The 14,216-nt window shown below is 32.6% G+C and overlaps 1 protein-coding gene across 1 annotated transcript; it reads left to right on the plus strand.

Moving 5' to 3' along the window:
• Window positions 1-980: 980 nt before the first annotated feature.
• Window positions 981-12,118, plus strand: LOC146138046 (ubiquitin-conjugating enzyme E2 D3). Its single transcript, XM_083394213.1, has 6 exons — window positions 981-1,086; window positions 4,023-4,086; window positions 4,226-4,257; window positions 4,539-4,616; window positions 10,052-10,157; window positions 10,319-12,118. Exons 1-6 carry the CDS (start codon window positions 1,063-1,065, stop codon window positions 10,459-10,461), a joined length of 447 nt encoding a protein of 148 aa, XP_083250339.1. The 5' UTR covers window positions 981-1,062; the 3' UTR covers window positions 10,462-12,118.
• Window positions 12,119-14,216: the final 2,098 nt, after the last annotated feature.

Genomic DNA, 14,216 nt, shown 5'->3' on the forward strand with positions numbered 1-14,216 from the left:
TATGTTTTTAAATAATTATTTACTTTCCTAGTATATTTTTTATTAATTATTTTACTTTAAATTAATTATTTACTTACATGTTTTTTTTTTGGTTGATTAATCCAAAAAGTTACAAAACAGCAAATTATTCATAACACTATTTGTTAATTATATATATTTTATATGAAAAAATAACTTACAAATGATTAACATTCTGAACAGCTGCTATTTGGAGCAATTATTAAAATTGTGATGCACTAGTGCACAAAAACATCATCAAAAGGGGTCAGGTTGTTGCCAAAACTTTATTTTTCCCTGTATAGTGAGTGCAATCTGGCAAAATAAACACTTAAGCAAGTCAGTGATGCTTCTACTTTCAGTAATGCTTCTCCTTTACTTAACAATTACACTGGGGTAAAAAAACTGACTTTGAGTAACCCCATAGTGTACTTTCCACGTTTGGCAATGAAATGTTAGTTTTATAGATTAACGCCTTCAAATTGCGCTTCTTTGCACCTGGCATTATACATTAGCCGCTCGCATAATAATGTTTTATGATTAGGCGGAGGTTATCAACAAGTAATTGGTAGCCAAAATAATGCTTATGTGCACTTCATAGCTATGTTTAACACCACCACTATAAATGTTTTTTTGAAGCTATATGCCCAATCCCAAACTTGCCACTCAAGTATGTACTAATAGTCGCAACCTTACATGGTAAAATGAATAATATATATATTTCAATTATATCCAATATAAACGGTGAACATGGATTCACATCCACGGATTCAAAACATCCGATTTTCTACTTTTGTTACCTTATTTTAAAAAAAAACAAACATCAACAGACCTGTCAGATTTGTTATCTAATATTTGAAATTTGCTTATCTGATATTGCTAGGTACTAAAACATCCCTAGTCAGAACAGTTTGCAGTGGTAAAAATGTTTGTTTTGAAATACTGTAACAAACAGAACCAGCTAACTGAACTGTTTGTTTTGTAGGGACTTAAAAAACGCTAAAAAAATTGTTTTAATACTACACAGATTTGTTTGCTTTTGCGCCCTAACAAAATACAACTGGAATGGCTTTAAAGCGAATTACAAAGGTATGTGCTATTTATTGTTTACTTAGCTAAAAAAATATTGTCAAATATAATGTTGTCTATAAACTTTGTAGTAGTGGTTCATAACATTTTATCAGATTCAGTTCACTAAAAAATCGTGGCTCGCTTTTATCATTACATAAAAATTAAGTACAACTAGAACTTTACAAATTATTACAAAACCTCAGTGGCCACTACTTGGCATGACAATAGTTAAATACGATATGGTTATCTATTATCTATACAGGTGCTTGCAAATACTTTTGGCGCAACCTAAAATTAGTAGTCTTCAAAACAACTTGTAAAACTTAGTTTAAATTTATATTCTGCGTTTGTTTATTTTAAAAGAGCAAAGGTTTCAATTGCACTTGAACATCACTGAACTGAGCTAAAAAAAACTTGAGTTTTATGACTTGTGGATGTCACATTCGGATTATAAAAATAAATCAGCAACTATTATTTATCGTTGTTCCTGAGTCACAGTTGCATTAAATCCCGCCTTAACCTGGTACAGGCCCACTATGTTTAAAAATTGTACGATTCCAGGGCCGGTTCCAGGATTTGTTTTGAGAAGCATGAACATGTTTAGTAAGACATCACAAAGTTTGTCATAAAACAATCTATCTTAAAAAAACTTTTGTTCTTGAATGAATTCAGTAATATGCAACTAAAACCCAGTCTAATTGTTGATTTACAGGATACATAACGTATGAGAAACATAACAGACATTTGAATATATATTGCTCAATATAACGACATTTATAGTAAAAAATAAATTGGGCTTTGTAGCACTTACAGCTCACACGGCAAAACATGTCGTGGTAAGTTTAATTAAAACTAAATAAGTTCCCGCAACAAGCTAAAGTTGTGTTTTTGCTGTTAAACTTTGCTAAAAGTACAGTTTTGGGCTCCATGGCCTGGTGGCCCTATTATGCGCAAATGAGCCCAAATAAAAACTTTCAGCCACAGCATTTTTGAAATACAATGAATGTGCCGCTATCATGCAGTTCACAACTATAAGGTAAAGCTAAAATATTAAAAATTAGTCTGCGGCCCACTAAAAATGGCACTAAGCTTGTCTTTTATTATTTGGAAATATGAATGATGCAATGTCCATACGCGAAAATATTAAGAAAAATATTCTCTTGTAAATTGTTGAAAACCATTGTTGTATCGTATAGGCGCGCTTATTGTCAGGCAGTAAAGTTTGTTTTAAAAATAATGTGTTTACCAAATTACGATTTTTTTTTCAGTTTTTGGCAAATTGCCTGAATATATGGAGTAATTGGGAAATTCCTAGTAAAAAAGTTGTCAAATTTAAATGCAAACATTTGATTGGATTTACTGTAGGTAATAATATTTAAGGGTCGATATAAAGCACAGTCAAACATTTAGTAGTAATATATACAGGGTTGTTCCTAAGCAAAAATTTACACTCGCCAGGCGGACGCTCACTCGCCCGGACGGACGGAATAACACTCGCCAAATTTGTTGCCACGCTGTCTACAAATTTCCATCCTAGCACGGTCATTTCTTAGGTTATCGTTAACCTGTCTTTTGGTTTCTATACGTAAATATTAGTTTTTCGTATAAAAGTATGATCGTTTATTTCCATGCATGGATGAACAAATTAATAACCCATAAAGCAATTTCCGCTTAAAACAATGTTGTTAGCGAAATGTTTAGGCATCTGCAATGGTTTCGACTCGTATCTTAACATAATTGCGATATATATGAAATATTCACATACAGTTATTTTTTAAGCTTTGGCTTGGTTGGCCGACATCCGACATGAACTTTAAGAGATTGCAACAACATTCTTACGTAGACTAATTGCTACCATATTTTACGGACCATAAGGCGCAGTTTAAATCCCTTTTTTTCCTCATAAATTGATCGTGCACCTTCGCCGGTGCGCCTAATGTATGGATCAAGTACAGAAGTGCTTTATTGCCTACACTTAAAACCAGTACCAATAGACAGAAAAGAGGAGCTTGGAGAAAAAGTGGGAGGAGTAGGAGAAAGAGCGAAGCGGTTTACCACGCGGCTGAAGTCTCGGCTTTTTTGTGGAGGCCTCAGCGTGTTGCGGACACATGGGCAATTTGGATACATTGATCATGCGCTTTATGTATGAACAAAAATCAAATCACTGCAATTTATTGACAGTGCGCCTTATGGTCCGTAAAATACGGTTATTCTCGGCTCTAGTTACAAAAGTAGGCAGTATTTTAAAATATCGTAGTGTTTAGTGCACCGTTTCGGTACCTCAAAACATCTTAAAAACACGGCTTACTAATATTATTAGAAGGCATTTGCATTCGAACTTACCGTTACCAAAACAGCAGCAATTGCTTTAAATTTTCCAATACAAAACAGTTGAATTTGTTTCAATAAATTTTTTCAAAGGCGTCAACCACTGGGTTAAACCTTTAAACATTAACAACGATTAAATTAAACAATAAACCTCCCAACTATTTGTCACTGCAACAATGACAATGAATCTTTATTACGAGCTTCGAACGTTACTTCGCGATTAACCTTATTATTTGTATAGTGTTGAATGTATTTGCGTCTTAGTGTATAAAGAAATAACCGTCGCTAAGTGATATTTCGCTTAGTATAGTGGTGCTCAACTTAACGTTGTCCTACAGACCTACACCAACAAATTACATTTTTCACCGAAGCCACTCGCCAGTCGGGCGAGTGGGTGTCAATCAGCACTTGCCCGGAGCAATTTGCACTTGCATTGGCGATCGGGCGAGTGCTGAATCCCAACCCTGATATATACATATATATTAGTGCTGTGGTAATGTGCTATACAGTAATTGAATGTGTAATTTGTCTGATTGTACCATTAAGCTGTACTTGTAACATACAATAATAATTTTTGTTTAAGTTGTATGTGTTACTGAATAAGTCATTCTCTTCTATTTCACCAGGAAATGCAAGATATTAGTAGAGACCCGCCTGCACTGTGTAGTGCTGGACCTGTTTCAGATGATCGTAAGTATATATTCCATGAATTATTTGTAAGTGTATTTTGTGTGTAAAATGTACGCAGAAATAAACGAGCAACTTCAGATAGATACTAATGTAATACATTGTTTTATTGTATAGTAATGCATCTTCTATTGTTTTTTAGCGTTTCACTGGCAAGCTACAATAATGGGACCAGTAAGCATTTGTCATAAATTTTATACTTTTTTTTTTGTTTCTATAATTGTTTTAATTTTTATACCTCTATTTATTGCTTGGTGTGAACACAATTTCCTCAAAACGAAATCCAGTTTTTATGCTGGGATTTGGTTAGGGTTACCTGTTTCATGGCGATATGGAAAAATGCCAATCATCTGTAAAAAGGTGCCTCTTATCTCCAAGTTTAAGAACTACTAAATTAGCATTACAGATAAATGCAATAAATTTATATTATATAGTATTTTTTTTTTCTTTTATAGGGAGATTCACCTTACACTGGCGGAGTTTTTTTCCTATCAATACATTTTCCAACAGATTACCCTTTTAAACCACCAAAGGTGAGGTGTTGCACTTTATTTTAATGTTAAGCAAACATTAATGATTTATTTTGTTTAACTTCAAATTATACTGAAATTTATTGTAACATTTTTTAAACACCCTATTAATTGTGAAGATGCAATAAATTTTGTCAAAAATTTACTTGTTAGACCAGAATTTGCTGTCTTTTTGCGCTTGTGATTTGCAATTATTCTATTTCCTATTTCAAAAACTAGATCTTTGTTAATTTTGTGCAATAGTTTTTACGTTGTTGTATTTTAACTGTTTACACCACATTTTTCTAAAATAACCAGGGTGTTGAATTGGTATTTTTATAGATGCTTGTCTTTTTTAAATGACAAAACTATATAAGCATTTGTATAAGTTTTGCATAAACCTGAAAAAAATGATTTGTGTCAACTATTAGTCAATAAAACATCTAAAATGTGTGGTTAATGACACTAAGACACACTAATGCAATACTTCAAATACCTATATGTTGTTTAAGTACAAACAAACGTAATAGTTGTTCAAAGTAAAATTTTTTTCCAAACCTGTATGGTAACTCCAAGACTAAAAATGAGTTGTAATATAAAATTCACGATAATTTAAAAAAGGCTGATCCAGAAATGTATATGGAAGGGGTTTTGAATTTTTAACTGGGGGAATTCCTATTTTATATGGAATAATGTGGTCATAAAATACTGATAGTAATAACATCATAAATGCAAAAAAACTAGAAGAGACAGAAACAGTCAATTTTCTGTTCAGCAAAAGCAAACCTTTAGACTCCCAAAGTGTTTCGTCAACACTCCTGCAAAGCTCCGCTTAGTGTGCAATGGTTAACTTTAGTTGGAAACCAAACCGGCTAAATATGTGTGATAGATTTAGGTACATCCACAATTCGACTATCAAAAGCAAAGTTTCAAAAGTTCCATGAACCAAACCACTTTAAATTAGAAGCTCACTATTTGCCACCCACAATACAAATCAAAAGTATATATATTTCAAGAAAATCTGCTGGAGTCAAAAATTCTGTTGTTCCACCAAGACCAGATTTTAGCACAGATCCAGCAACATTGACTGCCCCTAACTCAACAAACAATAATATTGTTGTTTTTTAATTATGTTAAAACATGTCAAATGATACATTTTTGATTGTAATTTTTTTTAAAGTATTTTGATGTCTATGAATATTTTTCATACCTGAAGTTTTTAAACTATTGATCCATGACAAATTATAACTTCAACAACTGAAGTCCAATTATTTTGTTTAATCGCTTGCAATACACTCTCAAACTATTAAGTTTACCAAACACGTTGCACGTCGATGAACAATCAAAACTGTCTCATGTCTCATGAACAATAAAACAAAACTATGGTGTTGGAGAAAATTTACCTAATGACTGATGAATATGATTTAAAAGTAGCGTTTCAACAGGGGGCACCTAACTTTCAAAATTACAGTGTGTTTTTTAAATCTGTACAAAATGATTACTTATCAGTATCACAAGCAAAACGTTAACTGGGAACCGCTGGGCGCTTCCCTATATTATCATTGAAACAATGCGTTGTGTCTTTCATAATTTAATCGTAATAAACGCGAATGCGCTCTCTAAAACGATGAATGACAACATCTAGTGGTGATGTACTCTTCCTGTTACAAAGAAAGTGGCTAAGTCAAATTTTTTGTAGCATACCCGTATATTTTATTTAATTGCACAGTTTTTGTATAACGTAAAGCCTCATAGATGCATTATTTTTCAAAATAACTGAATGAAAATTTGTTTTATGTTGGTTGCATTTAGAAGCTTATGATTTGGATTATCGTTTTCTAATCTTCTAAGAGTTTTTTTTAAGTAATAAGCGCCGGAACGTCAAAGCGTGTTTTAAGATTTAACAATTGTTACGTCACATAAAGCAGTGTGTTACAGCATTATAAAGTTAGAAAAAAACAGGTTGACAGTTCTAACTATTGCATGTTCAATAGGTTGATGCACATTTTAACAGACCAGGTTTTACCCCAAAGACAGAATTGTTATCAGCCGATACCTATAAGCTTGACCTACAACAGGTTCGACAACCTTTTACTAGACGCGTGTAAAAGTCAAACCCAGAAATGTCTGAACTCGGCAAAATTGTTTTTTTACAATTGAAAATGGGTCTAATTAAAATAAGAACGCAGTTAAACGCATCACGATATATACAAAGAGCATTAGCACAAAAAATAATAATTGACTGCTAAAAATGGTGAAAGATTTCCATTCTGACTAATATTTTACAAAACAAACACAAAAAATGAAACAAGTTGCAAGTTAACATTAATTACATTTATTAAATGGTTAAAATAGCCTAATTTTACTAAAAAAGATTCAATTAAAGCACCTTAACATCTTTCAAGTCATTTGTCTCTAAATGACTCAAGTCTAAGTTAAGACATCTATCTAAATGAATTTTAAAGTCAAGTCGAGTCATTTGAAAATAGAGACTTAAATGCACAACACTGGGCTTTTGCATACCATACCAAACAACATGATTTTAGACTACACTTATCACAAGTTTAATGGAAGTTATAGTATTTATAAGTAGGGCGAATATTTTTTGACCTAAAAAATAGGCAAATTTTGACCTGAAAAATTAAACTTTTGACAAATTTTAACCTAACTATAATTTATTTTGACAAAAATTTTTACCTGTTAGAAATACATTGATTTAAATGAGCTAGGCGACATTAATCATGCGTTTTTTATACCGTATATTGCTCTAATAAAGATATAATACGGTTAAAATGACTTTGAACACAAATCAAAACTAAATTTTTTTGATAAAATTGAACGATAAATTACAAAAAGCTGACTATATATTTTTTTAATTTTGTAAACGATTTATGTGCATTTTTATTTGATTTTTATTTTACAAATTTTTGACAAATTTAGATCTAACGTGTAAATTTTGACTTAAGTCAAAAAATATTCGCCCTATTTATAAGTAAACTGCGGTCCATAAAATTAAAATACATCCATGTTGAATATAGCTTGGAATGGGATTTTTGTGTATCTGCTTTGGTTATAGTTGTTATTTTCATTCCTGACAGCAATTCCTGTTTATCTTTTCTATAAGTCATTTTTACCTCGACATAATGCAGGCTCAGATTTTCTGCTATGATTTCACTTGAGAATGAGATTTACACCCATTCGATACCAACAATAATTACATCGCTCTGGAAAAGATGCACATTTTGTATGTACAATTTTTCGGCAAGCTTGCTCTGAAGCTCTACTCCATTTGTCTCCTTGTACACTGTGCTCCGATTTACGTTTTCTTCATTTCTGCAATTCCTAGAACTTCGCTTAAAGGAAAGATACTACAAAAACTTAAGTTTTACAAAATTTTCTCATTTCAGAAGCGTATCAGCTTGTCTTTTTCATTGTAGGTGTGCAGCCTTGAAGGTCTTGAACTGAATGCAAACTGTCACAGATTTGGTTAATTTTTTTACTAGTAGCTGAGAATGTAGATAATAAATCAGAAGTTTAGATAAAAACAATAGTTATTGTTGAGCACTTAAAACATTTTATTTGTCCATAAATGTGCAGGCAGGTTAAATTGATAGTAAAAAGCAATTTGGTGGGACAGAAATTCGCAGATGGCCTGCAGGCATTTTGGGAGAGTATTATTTTGTTGGGGCAAGTTATGGTTGATAGTCATTGGCTAGTGCAAATTTCAATTCAGTTCCAACCCTGTGTATTTTCCAAAAAATATTTTATATTTATTTTTTTAAGGGGTGGTATTAATCATAAAATACCCTTGAATCGTGAAAGCAATCAGTTAAAAAAATGTTTACATATGTATATTATAATAAAAAAATAAGCTGTGATGCATACCTATATAAAAACAAAGTAAAATATAATAGGAGTACCAGCCTGTTGACAAAACCTAATATTTAACTCTTTTAAAATTCAGCCAATTTGATAAAATTAGATTGAGCTTTAGTTCTACTATTCTTCAAACTTGACAGTACGCTGTGTTTTCCTTGCAAAACCAGGACACGGAAAAGTAAAACATGATATAAACCCTAAACCAACAGACCAAAGTAAAATATATAATATTGAAAAAATTAATCTGGTAAAATAACCCTATTAATACTGACAAATCTCTCATGGAAATTTAGCCCTAAAAATACCCCTTGACAATATATACAACTCCCGCAACCCCGTCTAGTTAATACTTGTATACCAAAATTATGTACATTTTTGTCCCCTTGAAATTATTTTTTAGGTGATAGGTAATCGTTTTTTACTGCTTAGAAAATATGCCCTGGGATTTTAATATTTTGTGCCTATGGTGTCAATCTTGTATCTTTTATTTGACTTCAACCTAGATACCAGTTTTTACACAAAAAGTTGAAACACCACATTATGAGCTAAATAAAAAATCCACAAATCCAATTTTTAATATTTTTATCCAACTTATAATATTTGACTGTTATCCACTAATTTTTGAGGTATTGTTAACTGTTTTATTCTACAAAAACATTATTGAGTCTTACTATGAGCATATGAACATGATATCTTAGAGGTCAAAACGTTTGGTTAAAATAATAAAACTTATTATTGCCAGTTCGTCATTACTATTCATTGAACCCTAGTTGACCTTATAACCCCACAATGTTCCTTGTCATTTGCTGAAATTCCAATCAATTCACAGAATATTTTTGTTTAGGCATGTGTAATATAAATTTTAGTTAATAAGATATGAAATACTATGTAATTTTGTGTGCTGTTAAGGGTATAATAAAAATATAGCTTACCCCCATTGCATTATCAGTAGGGCGATAATAATATATTAACGCATTAGGTTCAGCAAACTTTGGTTTAGTTGTGAATCTCACCTTTCAACAATTCTATTGAACGGTATTTGCTGTGTTTTTTTTTTGTTGGTGATCTGCAATTATCCTGTTTGCCATTTTGATAGTATGATTGCTTGATTATTTTTACCTTTTATTTCAACTTAACTGTTTACTCAACAATTTTTAAATATAACCGGAGTCTTGTTTTTCTTTGGCTTTTTTATGTTTGTTTTTCTTTTTAATATGCAAAACTATTGGCTAAGCATTTTCAAGAGATTTGTATTTTAAACCTGAAAAAATAACTGATTTGTGTTCCACCGGTCATCTGTAAAACACCAAAAACAAATGACGGACGAGGTCAAGACAATAATGCAGTACTTCATACAATATGAGTTTTTAAATTAATGTATTCCCCGTAGGTCAAAATTTTGTTAAAAAAATATTATTAGGTCCAAATTTTTAATTGTTTTTGGTCAAAAAATCATTGCCTTAATTATCACTGTTTATCTCTATATTTATACCTTTAAATGCTTGATGTTTTTATATAGTATTAGGTTAACTTTATTTATGTGTTAATGGTGATATTTCAAATGCTTATTTTAACTGTAGATTGCTTTTACAACTAAAATCTATCATCCAAACATAAACAGTAATGGAAGTATTTGTTTGGACATACTGCGTTCTCAATGGTCGCCAGCACTTACAATTTCCAAAGGTTGGAATTTGTTTTTTAATTTAAAAAGAATTACAATTAACATTTAATAGGAATAAAATCATTTTTGACCTGAATTAAAAAAGTTTAATTTATTTGACATGTATTTAAGCATTACAACGTTCCTAGAAGGAAATTTTACCTGTTTTATTTTTTTTACTTAGTTCTCCTTTCCATTTGTTCATTACTTTGTGATCCAAACCCAGATGATCCCTTGGTACCAGACGTAGCTAGAATTTTTAAACAAGATTTGTGTCAGTACAACCGCACAGCTAAAGAATGGACAAAAAAGTATGCCGACAATTAAGTGCTTTTCATTCTGCATGTTTCAAAACCGTACATAATGAATATTAAAGTGTTGTTTTATCGAACTTGGTTTCTTGATAAAGCTTATCTTATTTCAATTTTGGTCTGTATTATATATATATAGTATAGTGCATACCCCTAAAAGTATGGTGTATGTTACTCGCATTTTCAGCTTTTGGAATTATTTACTTTAGTTTTCGAAAAGACCACATAAACCTTTCTTGTGTCAACGACCCTGATACTAATTGTTTCCATGACATCAATGATGATCTCTTCATTCGGTTTTTAATTTAATTTGCTGATGTTTTAAAACCTTGTTGGTAATACAAATGAATTTTTCCGGCTTTATTTTTCTTGGATGTTGTTCTATGAAATAATGTACAGATTCTCCTAAAAGTGTTGGTTCTCAACATTGTCTTTTTCTTAAACATTGAGACCTTTCTGAGTTTTGTTTTGAACCGCGACTATAAAAAAGATTGCCCTAGGCCTACACTGTAAAATACAAATGCGCTGGTCGTCCTCATTCTGTTTGACACTAAGTGTGTCTAAAATCGGTAAACTTAATGCTTTTCCACAATCAGTGACGCCTTCGGCTTACAGCCTATGTGAAGGCGGCTTTAATTGATGGTGTGTTATCGGACTTATCAGCGTGGCCCTGAATATTCTAATATTTTGCACCGTAAATTCCCATAATTTTTTGCATTTGGAAAAAAAACGTAGTATAAACTTAATAATTAACATATAACCTAAAAATCAATTTTATGTTTTGTATCTGAAATGGGTCATTAGAGGAAAGGCTCGGACGCGATGTGACCATTTAATCACTGATTCGCGTGCTACCAGCCTTGTGTGAGCTTGCTGAACGCATGTTTATAAAAAAATCTAACCAAATTGTGTGTTTTGTTTAAATGGAACGTTTAAACACACAACCTTGGCTAAAATCACGGTTTCACATATTTTACATAACGGAAACCCGTGACATATATCGATCGGAAATCACTAACAAACGTTAAACCTCAAGTCGTAGCAGCAATTGTTGAAATTGCGCGAAATTCAAGCAAATACGTAATCCCTGCACCATACTGCGTCCAACGAAAAAAATCCCCTTCGAAAGTAAACTTGGTTAGTGTTTAAACCGCTGCAATTAATGTGGTTGTTTGCAAACTTAGTCTCAATTTGGGTAGTTAAACAGACTGTAAGACGCCACTTGGCTTTGACCTAAATAACAACCATTTATTCTCGGTTAGGGTTGTTTACGTTGTTAGTGTCTTAATGTCTAATGAAAGAATGTTCAGGGACACGCTGCAATAAACTCAATATTTTGCGAATTCAGATTATTTCTTACGTGGTTAAACGAACTGCAAGAACATACAGGTCTTAACTTTGAATTTTATTTTTACCAAGACAATGTACTTGACTTGATTTTCACGGTCACACAAATCATTGCGCTATAAATGTTAAAAAAAGCGTTATACCCTTTTGCGTCGCGAGGTTTTGCGAGAATTTGTACGCGCGTCCTTTAGAGGCGAGTGCGCAGTGTGACGTCACTGCTCGTACTGTTTTGCGACGATTTGTTTCCCCAAGGCAAGCAACCCACTGAAGCACACACACTCAGTGACACACAAACCTTCACGTTAAAATAAAAATATAATAACATATGACGTGTTTTTTTTGCATTTTGCGGTGATTGGAGAACAAGCAAGGCCTGCGTGAAAGCAGTATCTAATCGTGGTGTTTTTGGAATGGTACGACTTTCTTGATCGCGTGATATTTAAATAAATACCCGGTGGTAAACTGCGTTAACATGAGAAAAATTGTAATGCTTCCACACAATAAGAATATCACTTTGGGGGATAAGGTCTGGGTGAGTGTTTATACATTGAATCGACTGCAGTGGTATGAATTGTTATCGCCCTATTCTGCTTGACTGTAAAAAATTAAATTAAATTCTTCGTCTTGTGAGATTAAATTACTCTTTAAATGAAAATTGCTTTCTGTTAAAACTGCCTCTATAAACGCAGTATTTTCTAGTTTAATCCTGCCTGGTAAAGGGCTATTGGCATTCTTATGGCGATGTAAATTAATTACAACTGCAATAACGGCAATAGTTTGCGAAATCTATCTTAATTTTGCGTAGTTAGGCCGATACATAAAAACAAATCATTATGATGTGTGGATAGACGGTGCTCTTCAACCGCTGTGCGCGGTGCACTTGAATATGCATGGGGTGCACCAGTGCGAAGAGGGTATAGAAGGGTGCATCACAAACTATTAATGAACCATCAATATTTGACATTGGGGATATTGGAAAAAAGATCTAATTTTGTTTGAATGCCGTTTTATGACATGCAATAGTACGCGCAAGCACCCTGCAGTCATAATGGAACTCGATCGCGCCGACTGTGTGTAAAACTTCGGCAGCTCCACTCGGTTTAAATTACTTGATTTTATTGATATGCATAATGATTTTTAAAGCAGACAGGGTGCACGAGTTCGTCACAACAACTTGAAGGGTTCACCAAACCAAAAAGGTTGAATACCACTGGGATAGACCACGACTATGACTTTCCCGGAATAAGACTTTCATACGACCTATGTGGAAGCCGCATGTTACAAAAAAAATGCAATCAAAGAAAAAAAAATTGACAATTTAAGGCGCAATCAAAGTGCAATGTTGTGTTTTGTTTCTGTAAAGGTGACAACCCGTAACACTTATCTAACCACAATTACTAACAAACGTAAATCTTAAAGTTTTAACAGCAATACTTTATACTTGCTTGATATTCAAGGAAATGCGTAGATGATGTACAAGTTTAGTTATTACAGAATTATATAGATAGCCTATGTAGTAAAAAGGGGGGATGCGGTACCAGGCCATGCCCCAAATACATTTTTTGACAGCTTCTACTATGTAAATGTATTTTTTGCGGTTCGCGCAAACTTCATTACATTTTTACTGTTTTTGTCTGTGAAGAGAATTTAATTACCCAAAAGGCTAAAAAAAAAAATTTCACCTAAAAACGAAAAGTTTTGACCTAAAACATTAAACTTTTGTCAAATATTGACCTGTTGGAAATGCATTGATTTAAACAACAAATTGCTGTTTGAAGTAAGTGTTTTGGCGTCGTCAACTACACGTTTTTGATGTTTTATTGACTAACGATCGAACACAAATTAGTTATTTTTTCGGGTTTATGCAAAAATGAAAATACTTAGCCCATATTGCTATTTTTGTCGTTACAAAAAGACAAACAAATATAAAAAAGGTCAAAGAAAAACAGGACGCAGAATATTATTTTTTTAAAATGCTGTGTAAACAGTTGAAAGTGCGAATCACGAGCAAAAGAATACCTACAGCAAATACTGTTCAATACATTTGTCCAAATGAGAGGTAGTAGCTACAAACGCGCAAAAACTAAGTTAAAACCTAATGCAATAGAGTAGAAGTAGACTATAGATCAGAGCGGTTAGTTAGATCATTCCTGTAATAACATAAACTAAGTGTGCACCCGCCAATGTATTTTTGCATATTTCGGCCCCTGTGCCATATTAAGTTGTACACTGGTCTTAAATGACTTGTTTTGGCTCAAGTCTTTTGTGCAAAAATACTTGACTTGACCTAAGTATTTTGGACTAATGTAGTATCAAATAAACTTGGTTGACCTAAAGTGTTTACAAAAAAAATTGTTTAATAATTCGGGGTGCCGTACTTTTATAATAGGTCGCGCAAATGGGCGAACGAGATATAAGTTGACC

This window comes from Ascidiella aspersa, chromosome 7 (assembly GCF_963924565.1).
Source record: "Ascidiella aspersa chromosome 7, kaAscAspe10.2, whole genome shotgun sequence".
Classification (NCBI taxonomy): Eukaryota; Metazoa; Chordata; class Ascidiacea; order Phlebobranchia; family Ascidiidae; genus Ascidiella; species Ascidiella aspersa.